The sequence below is a fragment of the Solenopsis invicta genome, chromosome 8, assembly GCF_016802725.1.
Source record: "Solenopsis invicta isolate M01_SB chromosome 8, UNIL_Sinv_3.0, whole genome shotgun sequence".
NCBI lineage: Eukaryota > Metazoa > Arthropoda > Insecta > Hymenoptera > Formicidae > Solenopsis > Solenopsis invicta.
In genome coordinates this window covers 8,213,393-8,232,206 of record NC_052671.1, presented here as the reverse complement: position 1 = coordinate 8,232,206, position 18,814 = coordinate 8,213,393, and the positions used below count along the sequence as shown (strand labels likewise).

General features: G+C 39.6%; 1 protein-coding gene across 1 annotated transcript in view; it reads left to right on the top strand.

Annotated features, from left to right (window-relative positions):
* Window positions 1-18,814, top strand: part of LOC105207968 (serine/threonine-protein kinase minibrain) — an 87,705-nt gene that overhangs the window by 46,795 nt on the left and 22,096 nt on the right. The window contains 2 exon segments of the mRNA XM_039453004.1: window positions 4,613-4,742; window positions 4,744-4,861. Of these exon segments, the coding sequence (XP_039308938.1) occupies window positions 4,613-4,742; window positions 4,744-4,861 (248 nt within the window).

The following is an 18,814-nucleotide window of genomic DNA, read 5'->3' as shown; positions in this document are numbered from 1 at the left end:
CTTAATCCTTTCAGAAACGCGAAACAATAAACGTCAGTTTCTTCCGCTTCTTCCCCACGGGACACGTGGTGGCTCTTGCAACTTGCTCGTATAAATTGCCAGAGCGAGATTGAATTGACAACGATGAAAATTAAATCAATTACTAATGTCAATGTTGAAAATTAATGTCCAGATAATTCCAAGCGCTTATGTTATTTTAATGTTGTTTAAGAATGCGTTGTATTTATTTTCAAAAGAAAAAGAAAATTAAAATCAGTTACAATGTCAATGATGAACATTAAATTGATGTCCAGGATAATTCTACACAGAAAAAAGTTATTAACTTGACTAAAAATTTTTGGCCTCATCAATTAAATTTGTTCAGTTTAACTGTGTGTTTCAGTTACATAACAAAATACATAACAAATTGGAACTGAAGAAATTCAATCAAGTTGAAAAATTTAATCAACTTTTTTCAGTATGAGCACTTACGTTATCTTAATATTGCTATAAGACTGTGTTACATTTGTTTTCAAAATAATGAAAAATTACAGATTTTTATCGCATTTGAAAGTATTGCAAAAAATTTGGCGACAATTTTCTACCTGGATCATTATTTCAATAAAATAACTTTTTCCTGTGTAGAATTATCTTGAACATTAATTTAATTTACATCTGTAACTGATTTTAATTTTCTTTTTGTTTTGAAAATAGATACATTCTTAAGCAACATTAAAATAACATAAGCGCTTGAAATTATTTGAACATTAATTTTCAATAACAAGTGTGATTAAAAAAATAACACAAAAATTTGAATTTTTTTTATATAAATACTGCAAGTATTAAAAAAATTTTATGTAAAATGCCATAGCGCAATTAGTAGAAAATAAAAACTGTTCTCTTATTAATTTCAGGCACATTAGAGAGGCTCGAATCTTTTTTTTTTGTAGAAAAACATACGGATTATCCACCGATTACAATAACTCAAAAATTATAATTTTGTGGGTTGATTCTTTCTTGCGTAACCAAGACCATTTAAAGTATAAATATTAACACACTCTCAATTTTAATTTACCGAATGTATGTATGATATATTCTTAACATCGTAATGATCTTGCCGCAACTCGAAACAATTGTCAAATCTAAATTCAGCATTACACCTTTCGCTGGTGCGAACATGCGGGAGAGTCCGTGTTTTTACTAGCCGGAAAAAGGGGAAAACGGAGAGGATCGTACGGGGGTGGCCCGTTCACTGGCGGGATTTGTTAATTATCGATGCTTCCGCATTTGCGCGCTTTTGTTCTCACCTCTCCGACCGCAAGAGCGTTCGTCCTCGCCGTGAAGAGCGGCCGAGAGCACCTTAAAGAGCTCTCGTTTCAACGGCTGATGAAAATACTTAAGCGAAACCGCCGGCACGTGGCCAAGGTAGATGCCCGGGGAGAAGAAATCGAGCGTTTTCGGATACCATCTTCCAAAGCCTGTTCTACATTCCCCCTTTCGATCTTGTTGTGCGTACACTTGTTTATATCACGGCGTGTTTTTCACGAGACGTGTGCGTGTAAATTTTTTAGCGTCGTACGGGATTCTATTTTTTTTTTTTTTTTTTATGACGTTATGGAGGTGTTGAGACTATTGCTGCTCCGGCGATAAACATTTTTTTTCCGCGAACGTCGAATCGGTCAATGCGAGGGCTCTATTCCCGTTCGAGTTTACGGAGAAAAAAGTCCGCTACAGATTGCTTGGGCGAGCTACTATTTCTGCGGCGGATCGTTATAGAAACAATCAACGCGAGTTCCTTCCACACGCATGCTTCCTCGAACGTATCGCAATTCCCCGCGCGCGGTCGCGATTCATTCGGACGGATTACTTTTCATAGAAGGAAATCGTTGCAAATCGCCGTCCGCGCGCCCTTCACCGCGACCATCCCTTGCGCTTCGCGATGTATCAGACGTAGAATTTCTGCAAAGTAAATTAAAATTGAGAAAGGTGTTTAATATTAACACTTCAAATGAACTATATACATATGAAAGTTGCGTAGATAAGATTATATTTTCAATTATTACCATATTTTTATGGTTTGTTCGTTATTAAAATTAAATTATTTTTTACAACGTTTAAGACAAATCTCAATTTTTTTTGCGTAAGTAGTTTAAGTTTCGAGATGATTTATACAAAGTTTTATTGTGATTGTCTGTTTAGTTATTTCGTAAATAAATAAATTTTGTTTATTTTACAGAACTTGATCAATAACCTCTGCATTACAGTAAAACTTCACATAAATTATCTTGAATGTTTAAAGGACTTAAAAAAAAAATTTATATTTTCTTTTCATTATGTCTTATTTCATTATTAATTACATTTTCATTCGAGCACACTAGTTCTCATTGAAATAATTTTTTATTCGGGTAGAAAATTGTCGCTACTATCAAATGCAATGTAATACAATCTTAATAATTTTTCTATAATTTTCTCAGCGTTTTAAAAAAATCATATGCACCGTTAATCCGCCTTAATTCACATTATTCGTTAAAGAGTAATGTCGTCTTTGATCCATTCGATGTCTGCTTTTGATTTACCCGGTAGATTTATTGAAACAACGTATGATTGTAGTCTTAAAAGAGACAGCTTGATTAGCTTAAGAAAAACTCCATTAGTGAGAGGGTAACTTATCACGGGCCACAAAAGAATTGGATTTAACGTACCCTGGTATTATTACGGGATTATCCGGGAGTAATTTCAACAAAACCGATTCTGTTTGCGGAGGAACAGCGGCGACGGTTTTAATCGCGTATTCATTCGCGGCCACGCGACTCCGCGAAATTTTTCTGATGCTAATTACGTCGCGGCTTTAACGTCGGTCGTAAAAAAAAAAAAAAAATAACGACGATCTTCCGCGCGGCGAAAGAAATATCTCTTCAATTGCTGTTTTTTTACTCTCCTCGAACATTGTTTTAAATTAATAGCTAGTACGATTGTTCATATGATTAAAAACGTGGGTTATAAAAATACGTGCATTATTTGATATGTATAATAATTCTCGGTTTTATTTTTATTTTTACTTACAATATACCGAAAGAAAAATGTTTTAAAATAAAAAGATACATTTTTATAAAATCATTTTGATGCAAGCATTTGTTTTTTCTGTTTAAGTAAAAATATCTATTTACTTTTAGGTAAATAGATATACAACTTTAAGTGTGTAATTTTGTATTGTTACATTTTTGACATTTAAATAAGCTAACAATATTATTGCACTTAATTAAATTAATTTTTCACAGTTAAAAAATTTCTTATTGTCTTGACTATAAAAATAATTTAACAGTAAATATTCTGTAGAATTGTACAAAAGAATTACTTGATTAAAAATTATTTACTTATTTTATTTACATTAATATTTCAAAGGAGAAATTTTTAACTTGAGTGTAAGTAAATAAGCTATTAGGAGTCAGCGAGTAAATAATTTTTTGTTTTAAGACATTTTTTTCTTTATATCAAATTGATTTTATATTATGCATCAGGTTGCATGTGTCTGCTGCGCCCATATTCATTTGTCCCAGAAAGCACAATAATCTCACACCTCAGTGTCCCAGCATCGATCAAAACAACTTGCAACTTGGTTGTCTGGCGTTACCTAATTACTACGCGAATCTAATTACCTAATGATAAACTTAACAGATAAACGTCAATATCAGGCAGCAAACACAAATATTGATCATTGACTAAACTCGTGGCCATGCATTGATCCATTTCTCGCGGTATACGAGTTAAATTTTCGCTGCAATTACATGCAGACTTCAAAAATCAATATTGCGCATACGTATGAACATATGATCGTGCTGAATAAATTCTTTTCTTTCGCGTGTTGTATATTTATATTTTCTAAACTTATCATTTCATAGCATCGGAGACGTCGAATTTTACAGTTAATAATTTTAATATTTCCAATACGGAAGCACGAATAAGAAAGCGTCGAAGAAGAAAGGCGGCTTCTTTTATTTCATCCGGTTTTTAAGTTCGAAAGATTGACCAGTATTTCTGAACGAATTATGCTGCATCGTTCCTTGACAATTACCGAACTCCGATATTGAAGCTGCATTAGTCTTTTTATAGAGCCACTTCCGTTAAATTAAATATTAATATTAGTAAAATGTCAATTGATCTTGGATTTGAATTGCTGATTTCACAACGAATAAAAGTAACAAAATTGAAAAATAAAAGTCGAGAGTCGAAACTGACCTGCTTGCCGAGCGATTGAAGACGATTGATTCTTACTCGTAGATCCCACCAATCGCGTTCAATCGCTCGGCGAACAGGTTTACCTGCTCCGATAAGCTCGAACGCAGCCATTGTGTATCCGCGTCCTGGATGACTACGTCTCATTTCGATCTCGTGACATATGTGTCTCGAGATAATTGTCTTACTGCCCGATGGTCGCGTGCTGCAGTAGGGAAGCGGCGAAGAGAATTTAATCGAGCGAAGAAGCTCAATACAGTGAACTTTCCTCCTCCCCCCCCCCTCCCCCCGCACGTATCCCCTGCGATCAGCGCTCGGGGATCGAACGTGCACGCGTATCAAAATGAGTGCTCTTTGACCGTCGCCATGCATTGATCCGTTTGTCTCTTGGTGCTTTCAGTGAGCGGGAGGACAGGGACCGGCGGTGCGCCCCTTTACGGGCGCCTGGTGGCCGAGGAGCCCATGCCCTCCGCGGTATGCGGTGGGGCTGGTGCCGCGGGTGGCGGGGCTGCCGGCGGGGTTCCGCAGGAGACCCTCGGACATTCACGCCATGCAGGCCAGGATACCCCACAGGTTTCGCGATCCAGCGACGGCGCCCCTCAGGAAACTCAGCGTCGACCTCATCAAGACCTACAAGCACATCAACGAGGTAAGAACTCCTCCCATTGTCACGACTTGCTCGCGGACGACTCGGCGAGCTGGCTCCCGCCGCGCCGGAGTTTGTTTCTCTCTCTCTGCGAACAATTCTTTTTTCAGAATGTCCAAGGTAAATGTACGGAATTACGCCACTGACCCGAATGACGCCACCGTAATTTGTTTTGTGCCCGTAATAAAACACAGCTGATCAAAAGTGTCTAAACGTTAGCGGAAAGCAGTCGTCAAAGTCTATCAAATGGCTCGCGTCAAAGTCTATCAAATTAAGTAAACGTGTATAAATGTGATTTTTCGTGAAAAGCGTTTCCCAAAAACCCATGTCGAGAATCTGTCAATTTTAACTGTCAATTTTATTCTTAAATCTAAAATTTATTCTTAAATCGTTACCGCGACAATGTAATCTGTAAAGAAATAAAATCAAATAATTTTGAATTGTATTACAAAGTGTTTTTAGTTTTGCACGATTAATATGTTTAAAAAAATAATTGGTACATATTAGTGGCGTGAATCGGGACAATCTAGAATTTCGATGGCGTAATTCATAACATGTGCAGTTCGCACTTGATTCTTTTGGATATTTTTGTTTTTTTCCAACCTTCATATGCGTTTTCGCTAATTTCAATATTAAGATAAAATTTATAGTCTTACCTAACATCACTTTATTTATTATTTTTTCCAAATAACTTTTCAAAAATTAGTCCTTACTTGTAGTGACGTAATTCCATATGTTTATCTTATTATATTTCTGAAACCTTACGTTTTTAATTATATACGTATACATTTAAACATTATATACATGCTATTATATATGTATATAAATTATTATTATCAATGGCTCTTACGTCAAGAATTTTACGATCGCTGTATACGAAAAGATATTCGAAGTGGCGATAGGTATATGCGAAATTTCGTCGATAGCGCTTATCAGGCCGTACCGGTTAATTCCATCCCATCGGTGTAAACTGTCCGAAGTTTTTTGGAGTTAGGAACGATTCTTTATTGCCGAGGGGAGAAAAAAGAAAATAATACGAGCACTTGTATCGGCTAGGCCACCGAGACGTCCGAAAATAAAGTTACCGGCGTGTATTGTTTGCACAAGTACTCCTACGCTTTGTGCGAGGCATGATGGATAGCTCTCTATATTTGGATTATGAGAAAATATTTCTAGTGGACCGTATTCGCCTGCCGATTATCGGCGAAAAGGGGATGGAGGAGCGATGGACTGGAAACTTTTGATTTTCGGCATTTGATAGCAAAAAGTTGGAAACTGTACATGTGTTTTTATTCATATATTTATTACAGACAAATCGAGGTCTAGAAATTTTTGATCTACGTAATTTTATCCTGGGCCCAGATTGATTTAATTTTATCGCGTAAAAATGTTTACATTTCATCATATTAATGATCATTTTGTGTTTTACTTGACACGGTAGTTTATGATCTACAGGATAATTCCTAAGTAAATATAAATATTTAAAGCGGATGTTTTTTGATTATTTTAGGAAAAAAAGGTCCTAAATTGATCAAAGATTCTAAACTGTTTTGCTTTTAAAATGCAGGATACTGTAGTCGAGAGAAAAAAAATGAAAATTTAGAAAATCTGGAAGACGCTTTTATTCAAACTTGTTATACGTACATGTGATAGTAAAAATCATTTTCTAATACTGGCGAAACATTTTTACATCCATTCGAGAGCGCAGGGTATATTAAATTTTTAATGAAGCAATTTAGAGCACATATTTAGAGAATCTCTTCTTCCTAAAAATAAGTCATGGAATATTCCTACATACAAGTTCGTGAACTTATACACCCCGTATTTGGTAATATTGAAAGCACGATATATTTGAGAAAATTTGAAAGGCAATTTTGTTAGTACTTTCCGTCGATAATACTTTATCGATAATTAATTAATTTCATTCAATCCTATTTGCACATCTATTCATATCGTCGCCTTATGCGGGCGAATATTGTCTTTCTCGATAACGCTCAACATTTTCTTTCATTTCTTAATTACCGTTCTAAAATTATTTATGGATATTTCGAATACAATCTTCCGCATTGAGATTCGTCAATCTCGTAATCTTTCGTCGGAATTACTTCCTCGTATCATTTTTACGCGTTCACCATGGGGTATTTAGACCATTCACTGAATCACAAAATTGATAAGCAATTTGATTGCAATTATCGAACGTAAATAATGTCGCGATAAGACCAAACGTGACGATTCTGACGCTAAGATTTTCGAACGAAGAGACGGATAGTGTCCGCATTTGCGCAAGGACTAAGCAGCTTGTTTACCTTCCGTTATCGAGTGATTATAACGCGCGATCGAATAAACAAGATGAAATCATTATCAGGTGTCTCCTGTTGAGTGAGATGCGGGAAATTCATGGACGACTGCGGATCTACCTCGGATCTTTTCGCGATCTGCCGCAGTCAGGATTGTGAAAGTTTCTTGGAAATCGTGCACGGAGAAAACGTAGTAGTAAACATTACAATAAAATTTGTGTTATCCTGGAATATACTGATATCTCAAAATCATATTTTACACTTTACAAAAGAACTTAATAATTTGAACATTTTAATTACATTTCAAAACGACAAAATTGAGAAAAAATTTTTTGCTATCTGCGAGAGAAGTAATTGTTTTAAGGATGTACTCTCGTTTGAAAAGAATGTTTTTCGGGAATTTGTCTCTCAGACAAAGACAAATATTAATATTATCAAACTCTGCAAATTCCTTTATTACTATTTTAATAAAATATTGTTTATATTATATATCAATTAGGAAAAATATATATTCCACTACGTGACCAAAAAACATTGCGAAAAAGGTATATTTTTTTTTTTTTTGTACATTTCGTACTGTACTATAATTTCTCTCTGTGCGAGAGAGACGAAGGTGGGAATCGCGCCTACGCGAAACAGAGACGACACAAATCAGGAAGGACAAGAATCCGTTCGGATCGTTCCGTCGCGAGCGGATGTGGGAGGGCTCTGCGAACACGGGTTCTACGAATGCGCCTTATACGAAAAGCCGCCTGTTACACAGACCGTTACCACATCGCGGACACTTCATCTCGGTCTCGTAACGTCGATGACGCGTCGTTGGGCTCGGATCGACGGGAATCACGGCGGCGCGACACCGATAAGCGCGGTGAGTAATCGGAGATACTTATTCTCGCCGCGCGATCCTGCGTCACATTCCAATAATCCCGATTAATTCTTCGATTAGATCACGCGACAATTGTGTGCGTACGTTCAAAATCGACGATCGGCACGTGGGAGGCAGTCGGATCGAGGGTGTGCGAGTCTAAAGTTTAATCTACAGTGTGCGCTCTGCTTCTTGTTTCTCGCCTTTCACTTCGGCCCGTTGCTTTTTCGTGCATTATTTTATCAACAATCGTGTTTCCCGTCTCCTTCGGAGTTCGTCGACTTTTATCTCGCTGCAATTTCGATAAAACAAGAGACGCGAGAGGCCCGATCCGAATCCGGCTGTAGGCGAACGTAGACGATCCGTATTCCCGGCGGACGAATTGGTATCGACGAACGGTGCACGCGTCTCACATCTCGAGCTGATAAAACGCCGCGACGCGCGCTATCGCGTCGTCGAAGCCCGTGCATTTTATCGGCGCGTTTACGACAGGCAACGGTGGCGCGCCATCAATCGTCAGGTGATTACGCAGTCCTCGCGAGGCACCGCGATTTATCCATAACGATACGCGCGAACGTGCGCGCGCGCGCGCGCGCGATCGATCGATCGATCGATCGGATGCGATCGAAGAGCAATAAAGCGAGGGGCGGCGGGGGCGGCAAGAGCGCGTCGTAGGGGGCTCCGTCCGTCGCGTCGCTATTTATGGATCGACGATATACGGCAATTATGCGGAATGCGAGGAGTCCGTCGTTCGCGGCTGAACCTCCCTCGTTGTCGATTCTTCGAATTCCTCGCGGATAAATCATTCACCGATTCAATCTCGTTGCGCGAGGCGCGCGCGGGCTCTTCGTCACGTGGTTCTTCGGTTATTGAACGGGAGACGGGGCAAATGGGCATGCACACACACGAACACACACACACGCGCGCGCGCGCGCGCGCGCGCGCTAACATCACGGGACAGGGAGAAAGAGGACCATTTCTCGAAATTGTTCAAGGTGTTTTGAAAATGGGGTGGCTACGGAGCGCAATGAGGTCAAATGCGCCGTACTTTCCGCCTTATTGAAGCAGTTTTAGTAATTTCGAAAAGTGGTAATTTTCCCCCGACCGGCGCACTTTCTACCAGGCCATTCCGCGCGTCAGTGTAGTGCACGTATCCGAAGAACATCGTCAACTCCTTTCGCTAAAATTTCGCAATTTTATATTCACGCCGCGTATTCTCTCGACTAATATGTCGGGCTCTGGTGTTCTACACGGAGAGAACGGTTTTGCAAAAGCGTCTAAAAACTTAGTTGGATACAGGATCTGAAAATAATTTTGTTGGGCGATCCAAATAGGGGAAAATTGCTGAATGCGTACCCGTTCGATATTTTACACTTTTATTTCATATAAGTCAACATTCAGTAACAAAAGTAAAAAGTAAATGAGAAATAAGGTACACAAAAATTTAACGAGTTTTGTTTTGTTTTGTGCATGCTATCAGCATTTTAAATTTTTCATCAACTTATGCAGCTGATAATAATGTAAATGGAATGCCATTTGACGGCTCTTTCCTAAGTCCCTTGGACACTCAAACTGAATTGCTAGAATGTCAAAATTTTTTTGCAGAACTGCTCACCGCGCTTGAACATCCGTCACAATTATTTTGATGGTTCAATAGAATTATTTTCAGATCTGTATCCAGCTAAATATTTAGATACTTCAGCAAAATCGTCCTTTCCTTGTGTCAAAGTGAGAAAGTGTCTCTATCTAAAATTAACAATAATCTATTATGACCGAGAAGTGTGTGAATTGAGGAAAACGCGGCTAATCGGTCGAAAGCGGATCATTAGTGCTCAATAATAATTTTCTAGGTGAATTTATATACATTTACAAGTTTCTTCGAACTCTGCGCATCGCACGTTTGGCGGACTTTAAGACGCTTAAATGGAACAAGAAATGTAATATCACAAATTAAATTGCTAGTCACTTTAATAATTTTGATGCCTACAAGCATCTCTACAATTCCCGGATGGACGGGGGAGGAGGGCATCCCGAAAACTGTAAAGATCTAAAATCTATCTAGAGTTAATTCGATATGCGACTTTATTACGTGCAGAAACTTAGCCGAGGGATCTTTCGTTTTCAGTTGCGTTACGATTAATGACTGACGTAATTATTGACGATAAAGTTACGGGATAACGGTCCGTTTGGGAACTTTCACGTTTCGTGCGTTCCTCCTGGCTCGACCGACTCCTCGATCGATCGGCGCGAGAGAATCCGGTCAAAAACTCGGGTCCTCGGCGAAGTGACACGAGATTCGCGCTTGGTAACCCAAGTGGCCGGCCGAAGCCATTAACACGTCTCGAGTGGTAACTGGTAAGCGGTAGGAAGAAGGCCGCGAAAAGAAAAAGAGGATAACGGCGCAGAGAGAGAGAGAGAGAGAGAGAACGGGGAGAGGGAAAGATCGGCGAGGTGATGCTGGAGGGAGAAAGGTGAAAGAAGAAGAAGCGCGTGCCGAAGCCGGAGGGCCGGAGGAGCACCGAGAGGCAACGGAGTATGGAGCCTGTAGCTCGTTCGGTGCATTCCAGTGGTATGAGGTCCGTCGACGCCGGAATCCTGCATATCCGTGGATGCAGGTCGACTAGCTATGCGCTTAGGTGCCAGCCGTGCCGACTCTCCGTGCCGGTCCATGGCGGTGCGGTCTCTCGAGCGACCGGTTCGCACCGATTATTCGCGGTATCGTGAGTTCCGGGAAGAAAAAAGAGGGGCCGGATATTAATCACCCTCTCCCTTCCTCCACCGTCCCTCCCGCGGAAAATCAGAGATGGGCGCGGAAGTATCTTATCTCGCCGCGGTCGCACTTATCGTCACGCTCGGATATCTCGTTCACGGTTTACGTCCCGGAACCTTCGTTTGCTGTACGGAATCCCATTTCTCGGTGATTTAACATATACATTGTATCTGGGATTTTTCTATAAGGAAATCTTGACTTTCAATAGTCTCAATGTTTTTTTAACGTCAATTCCCTTAGGAAAGATTTCTAACAAGTATAAAAATATTCTTGGCGCAACTTAATTTTATTGCAGTATAAAAATAAAACAATATTAAGATGAGATCAATAATTCCTATTCTTCAGCGTCGAATTAAATTGACTTGTTTTGATACAAGAGTTATATATGTAAATTTTAGCTTGTGTATTCTTACATTTAAAATAAAAATTTACCGAATGTCATAATGCATGATGATATTTTAAACTATGAATCTTTACAGAATTTGATAATCTTAAGTACACATAATTTACAAATAAAATTTTTCATGTAAGAAACAAATTTCTTCATGTTCAAGCAAATAATGTCTGTTTAAGAACATTAAATTTTTTCACGACTTTATAGCTTCCTTTGTAATATTTTATTTAAAAAAAAAAATCTTTTTAAATTTTCTTGAGATGATTTTATTGCCAAGTTAAAAATATTATAAGAAAAATATCACAAATTTTTATTGTTTAATCTAATTACGTCTGAGAAAATTAATGAGATGGTACAAAGATTATTTCATTCTTGATTTTAGAATTTTTCCATTTAAAAATAAAATATTTCTCTCCCAATGATAATTATGATTGTCTCAAACTTATTTTATTTATGAAACATAGAAAAGTATAAGTATAAACATTGGATGCAGAAATCTTTTCTACGGGTGCATACAGTTGCAATCAAAGCCGAGCGATACTCGTTTCTGAACTGAATATCCGGCGAAAATTGTCATTACCAAAGAAGGCGAAAATTAATTGGAATCCGCTATGGGGTAATTTTTTTTCCGTGAACCGCACACGAATCGAGGGTGATGGGGAAGCGATCTCTCGTCGTGAACCTGTTGCATGTTTCGACGTTGTAATTTTTATGACGGTGCTGAGAGGCGCCACGGTGGGCACGGATAATGATGGATTTAGGCGGCCGCTAGAGATTCCGATCTATAATGAACGCGTAATAATGGAGGGGCCCGCCGCCACTACCGTGCGCACGATGCAGCCGCGCGATGATCGATAAAAACGTAACGATTTACGCGCCCTAACGTTATGTTTCGAGCCGCTGAATATTTCATACACGGTTATTTCCAGGCAACGCCGCGCGGTAATATCGCGGCGAAGTATTTATGATCGTGCATTACCGCGATATTTAGTATTAACCCTCCGAGCACATCGTTAAGGAATGCAAACAGAAATTTTTTCCCGTGCCGCCATAATAAGCGTAACGATGCGGAAAGCGATTTCTAAATTAGAAATGTCGCGCGCGAATTGGGGCCGCGCATTTCCATACGTATACCTTATTTATCTAATGAAACGTAAAGAACAATTTTACTCTAGTATCTAAATTTTTAGCTAGATTTAAAAATCGGAAAATAATTTTATCAAAATAATTGTGCAGGGCAAACGTGACAATGTTGCTCAAAAATTGTTCTTCCCATGTAGGAATTTGCTCTTGCATTCTGTTTCTGCATCTTCGTGCAGATCGCTCGTTCGGGCCATTTTCTTTTTTTTTCTTTTTTTTGTACGAAAGGGAATGGGTTTGATTGGATGGCATTTTGTGCCAATTTAACCTGAAACATTTGTGCGAAAATATAAGGGGACGACGCGCGAGATGTCAGGATTTTGTTAAGGCTGAACCGCTAGGTATTCCGACGTCGCATCTGTCCCGGAGTCAGAATTATCCGTCGTGAACTGAACATCGTGCGACGTATACGTGGACAAATAGGGAACACTTCGAATCCTGACTCGGTGGCAACCGAGGCGAAAGCCAATAAAGTCAATTCGCGCGGCGGGAGAACAATGGACAAGACCGCGAAATATTTAACATATATACGAGAGAAGCGCGCCGTCTGTCTTCCCGGCACTTTGTTTCACGCGAGTTTGCGAGATCGAAGCCACATGCGTGCTGCCGAGACAGACGCGGAAAAGGAGCAAGACGCGGGTAGGAAAATAGTCGGTAGGAAAATAGTCTTGAGAGTGCTCTCTCTCTCTCTCTCTGTCTTTTACTCCTTTTCTTCGACAGTTTTCTTGGGAATCGGCCGACGTTTTTCACCTAAGGACATGACGTGCGCCACTCCCTAAAAGTTCGTGTTCTTTCTCTCTCTCTCTCTCTCTCTCTCCCTCTCTAGAATGTAGAATCTGTAATATCACCCTTCGAAAAATCGCTGAAGAAAATTACGCCGCGAGCCACTTACGCAAAATGACATTTTCGCTTTACTATCGATCGCGCTCTAATCCTGGCGCGCTATCGCCGTCAAATCCACACTCTTGCACACTTTCACGGAAATTATATACACTGGCAGACTAATATCGATATCTGGCCTACACATGTGAGCCATTTATTTTTAAAAGTAGCGTATGAGAGCCAGCAAAACCGAAATCTTGCTTCGAATCGATATACCGTACATATGATGTATACGTTGAAATTATAATCAAGGCACGAACTTCCATTTTGCCGGCTATTTTTGGAATACATTAAGTGGCTCATTTACATCAATTCGCTATGTTTTAAAATTTATATTCTACATAATGTGTTATTTTATGTCGCTCATGATACGCCCGTGTTTTTAATGATTTGTTAAATGTCGACATTTATAATCGAAGAATGTATTATATATATATATATATATGTTGCAAAACGGTAGGCAATTCTCCGCGAGAGCTACACTGAAAGAAAAAATGTCTTGAAATAAAAAAAATATTTCTTAACACAAAACAATTTTTTACTCGGTGGGTCCTAATAGCTTATTTACTTGCCAAGTCAATTTGAAAGTTTCTCAATTGAAATATTTATGTAAACATAAACGAAGAAATTTCTTTTAATCAAATAATTTTTTCTTGCAGTTCTAGGAAATATTTACTGTTAGATTATTTTCACATTCAAGAAAATCAGATTTTTCAACTTGAGAAAACAATTTAAACATATTTAACAAGCTTATTTGTAAAATAATTATTCAAATGTAAAAAATATAAAAAGGTAATATCTATTTACGAAACAAACAAATGCCCGTATTCAAATATGTTTTTAAGAAAATGAATTTTTTTTATTTAAAAAAAATGTTTCTCCCGGTGTGCTATGAGCTTTTATACGCGTTTTACTATCAGATTGTCCACAGCGAGTCGTTGCAAGAGTGCGTATCGTTTGTTAAAATCGGTTAGCGCTTAACGCTGCGGCTTCCGGCCCGGTGCGAAGGAATAAGCCTGAATTATACTCGCACTATTTTGGATTTTGCTTCGGTGAGCCACAACGTGAAATCGGGCAGCGGCGCCGGTTAAATTTAAATTCAAACGGCGTTTAAATTTGAAATTAAATCGGTTGCAACCTGACCTGGGGGTCGTGGGTCGAAAGTGCAACCACCGCGCGTCCTTTCGGAGCGCCCGTTCCTCGCGACTCCTTCCTCATCGCCCGATGTCGCTCGAAAGAAACTACTTACTGCGTAAACGCACATGTAACGATGATAATTTATTAATGAAAAAAAAAATGAAAATTTTCCGATGCTCCTGGAAAGAGTCAACGTTCACTTGTAAGAACGGCATGTGTTGCTCCGAAAAAGATCGATGTGCGGGCATTGACTCGAACCGTCGGCCATTGACACATTTTCGTCTTACGTCGTCGCGAAGTGGCAATTTGCAGAATAAACGTCACATCGTACTCGCGATACACGATGAAAAAGAGGAGGAGGGAAAGAGAGATAGAGAGAGAAAGAGTTTCGTGAGATTTCCGGCGACCATAGGTCGCGTGTTTAAGTTAAAGGCAATGACGAGGAATCGAATCCTATCGCTCGAGGCGCTCGTCACAAGTCAGAATAGCTTCGCGAATAATTAAAGATGACCCAGATGCCATCCACTCGTGCCGTGTGTACGTACGTAATGTTCCGCGCTGCACACTGGAGATGTAACCTCGAGAGAGGAGGCTCTTCGAATTCGGTTACACCGACGGGAAAACTTCGCCAATCTTCGCGGAGGTTGATTTGTATGAAAACCTTACACACACACACGCGCGCGCGCGCGCGCGCTGAAAAAGAAGTGTTTGTGATTACAATTGCATGGTAAAATAATTATATAATATGATTAGAAGTTTCTACTTTTATAGTTGTTATCAGAGTTGGACATATACGCGTAAGATATTGATAATTTACGTTATACAATGTTTACAATGTATATTTTGTATTCATAGTTTTACCAATTAATGAAAAAATTTTACTATAAATTATGATAGTTTTAAATACAACAAAATATAATAAAATATTAATGTAGTAAGTATTGATAACAAAAGTAAAATAAACATTTTTATATAATAAATGAATTATTTCTTAACATTCATTCAGTATTTACGTAGTAATAACTATAATTTACATGATTAAAATAGCAATAAATATATAGTTGGCTTCAAAAAGATAAATTTAGTTAAATTATGATAATTACAATTTTTTTTTTTCTCAGTGATGTAAACGATATGTAAATAATCCATATCGACGTAATCTATATGGCACAACTCTGGTTATTTCTGCTACAATTAGTAACAGGAATCTAAAAATAGTTGCTATAAATTTGTAGTTATTTTTGGCGCCAATTATATTATTATTCAAATTATGGCAATAATCATTTTTCGATTATCACTAACATTGTAGCAGTAATAACTGTAAAAATGGTAATTCTCAACCGTAATTACGTTATGCAATTATAGTCATAAGTACCAAACTTCTCAGTGCAATATCCGTAGAGCGAAGAGCCTAATATAAACTACGGAGCTAGTTAGCGCGCGCCGTGACTGAAAATAATGTTAAAGGCAGAAAAGATAATCATTTTCCGGGTTATATTTTTGCGTTCAGTGCTTAAGAATGTGTTAAAAAAGATACTCTGCGTTAAGGCTCTGTTTTATGCACATCGCATAACGCTGCGACGCGAAAGAGGGCAAGAGCCACCTTTGAAGGTGCTTTCTCATCTTCTACGAAGTCCTTGGCGATGTTTAGCCTGTTTCGGTGATATGTGTGTGTGTGTGTGTGTGTGTGTGTGTGTGTGTGTGTGTGTGTGTGTGTGTGTGTGTTTTGCGTGCGTGTGCCTGCGCGCGTATTCGCTCCCGCCATAATGCGGGAGAGATATTCAAGGACTCCGACCAAATGCCGAAAGAAGATGCGGGAATCGGGTTGAGACTGCGTGAGATTAAAGGCCTCTGCAGAGAATTAGCGGCCGCGCGTTCAACAACGCCGTCATCAGACAGTTTTGCCCCCGGAACGATATACCGCGCACCCCCTCTTCTCGTATACTTCTTGCACCTTTGCAAAAGATCGTCTCATGCATTTCTTTGCACAATAGATAAAACAAAGTGCTCTGCATTAAATTCGCTAGTTCAAATTGTAATTTAGCATAGAGCAAACCTTTAATAAAAAATGATGCGTAATTGAAATGGGAAATCGTTGAATACTTCATACAATTTCATTTAATTAATTAATTTTTTATTTGCTGTCTTTTAAAAACTGAAAACACGAGAGTATTAGTCACTTATGTAAATCTGGAACTGTTCCAGAAAAAATCCTATAGAGAGAATATTGAGTGTGTAAACATATATAATAATTTATTTATAGAACAGTTTTATTAACGTCTATTTTAATCTCGCACGAGCCGTTTTTAATGACGTATGCAAAAGCGTAAATACTCGATATGTAAATGTAGACTACAGGTGTACCAATCTAATTAACGACAATTCTATTTTCGATTAATATCTCCGTTTAATTTCCCTAAGCTGGAAGAAATGGAATTTGCAAAGATCATTCGCAAAGCCTGTAAATATTTAGCACAGTCCAGTAATCGAGAGGCGCAATAGCGCGACTCGTAGAAAAAAAATCAAGTCAGCAGTACGATGCAATATCCCCGCCTTAAATAGAGCGTGAAGGGAATCTAAAATTTTTGCAATTTCTCCACCGGTTGCGGTTGAGCGATCGCTCATTTAAGAACAACGCAATCCCCGCGCTATCCATCTTAATTCATATATTAAATATACTTCTCCGCCGTAATGGCGTCACATCTAAATTCCAATATGTACTTAATCCTATCTGGCGATTTACTTTATCGTTCCGAAGAGTTATCTCGCAACAGGAACTTCCTGTTGTATAAAATATCCGATAAGAAAACGCGAAAAGCATAAAAGCATGAAAAAATAATAAATCTCATATGCCTACTCAACTATATTATAATTATAATAAATATATTCTGTTTGTAGAGAAATACAAATAGAAAATATAATATATGCGAAAAATTTTTTAATCCGCTTCTATAAATGATAGCTGTACACAGTCATACTCACGAAAATATTGTTAGATAAAACAGTAAAAGAATAAAAATATTGTTAGATAAAGCGAAGAATCTTTAAGCGAAAGGATCGATCGGGTAAGAAACGCGAAGGCAGTCCAAGAAAATCAGGACGTGTGCGCGTCTAGACGCAATCGCGCTATTCAAAGTGGAAAGCGAAAGAGATCAAGAGAGAGAGAGAGAGAGACGAGTGATCTCCGGGAACCTGCGTCGCGCGTGAAATTCGACGTAAGTAGGTTACAATAAAGTCTCGCTAGTGTCCGATGAGCTTGATGTGCAACTAAGCGTTACACTTGCGCGTCGGCGAAGAACACGGCGAGAGCGCGCGTCCGAGGGGGATTCCGGGGGGAAACCCCCCCGCCCCCCTTCGCGTGGCTGCTTTCTTGTTTCGTGTCGCCCGCCCGTGAAAGTCCGCCCTGATTTTACCCGATCTCGCCGGGATTTCGTCTCGAATCCTTCCGCCGAATTCTGCGACAGTTGTAGCGGCGGCGACGGCGGTGGTTTCCCCCTCACACAAAGGGAATACAGTTAGTCCACCGTTTTTAAGCAGCCCCCTCCTTCCGGGTGACCGATTCTCGGCCTTGTCGACCTTGAAACTTCGATCTGCTCTTTCTCTCTTTCTAGTCGTCCACGTCCGAGGATCGAAAAACGAAGGGTCGGCGAAACTTTCTGTCTTCCCAAGGATCCCGCCGAAGTAACAAAGAAGATATAGTTCGTTTCGTGAAGTCGAGCGAATCTCACTCAAGCGGGTTTTATCTCAGAAAAACATTTTCCGTGAGCTATTTATAGATATCTTCTCTACGAAAGAGAGAAAAAATGCAGCTTGCGCGACTTCAACGTCGAAGCATCGCTTATCGGCGGCCGTTTATAAAAAAAAACATCCCGCGTCTAATTTTCTAAATCGAGATATGACGACGAGCGGGTTGAGTTTGAAATGCCTCTACCCAGAAGCGCCAGACGATCGGCCCGAAATTCGAGACACCGAGATAAAGAGAGCAAAGGCAGAGGCTAGCTCGCGAGAGAGCACCGCAATATCACAAATTGCGATATTCCTTTCATGTTTATACCTCCCGTTTTTCTGCCAAATCTGCTCGCGCCGCTAATTAGGGGCGACGGCCGACTTTATTTTTCGAGGATGCACCGCGCGCGCGGTCAGCGGTGCACGCGCGCGTTAGACGCGTTGCCTCGCGGAATAAATCATACAGCCGCGGCAAAACCGCGGAGAATGAGAAGAGGGGGTTAGGGGAGGGGCGGGAGGAAAAAGAGAAAGAGGAGAAGGAGGACAACGAGAGAAGAGGAGAAGAAGGCTTTAATTTATCACGCGCCGCTCTTGCGGTCGCGATGATAAATTAAAGCCCGCTCGCGCTCAGATTTTCAAAATCCGCCCCGAGACGACGCGAAAGGGAGACGCTTTCACGCGCCTGCCGCCCGTCCACCCGCCCGCCCGCCCGCCCGCTCGCGCACAATAATTACCCACGCGGAAT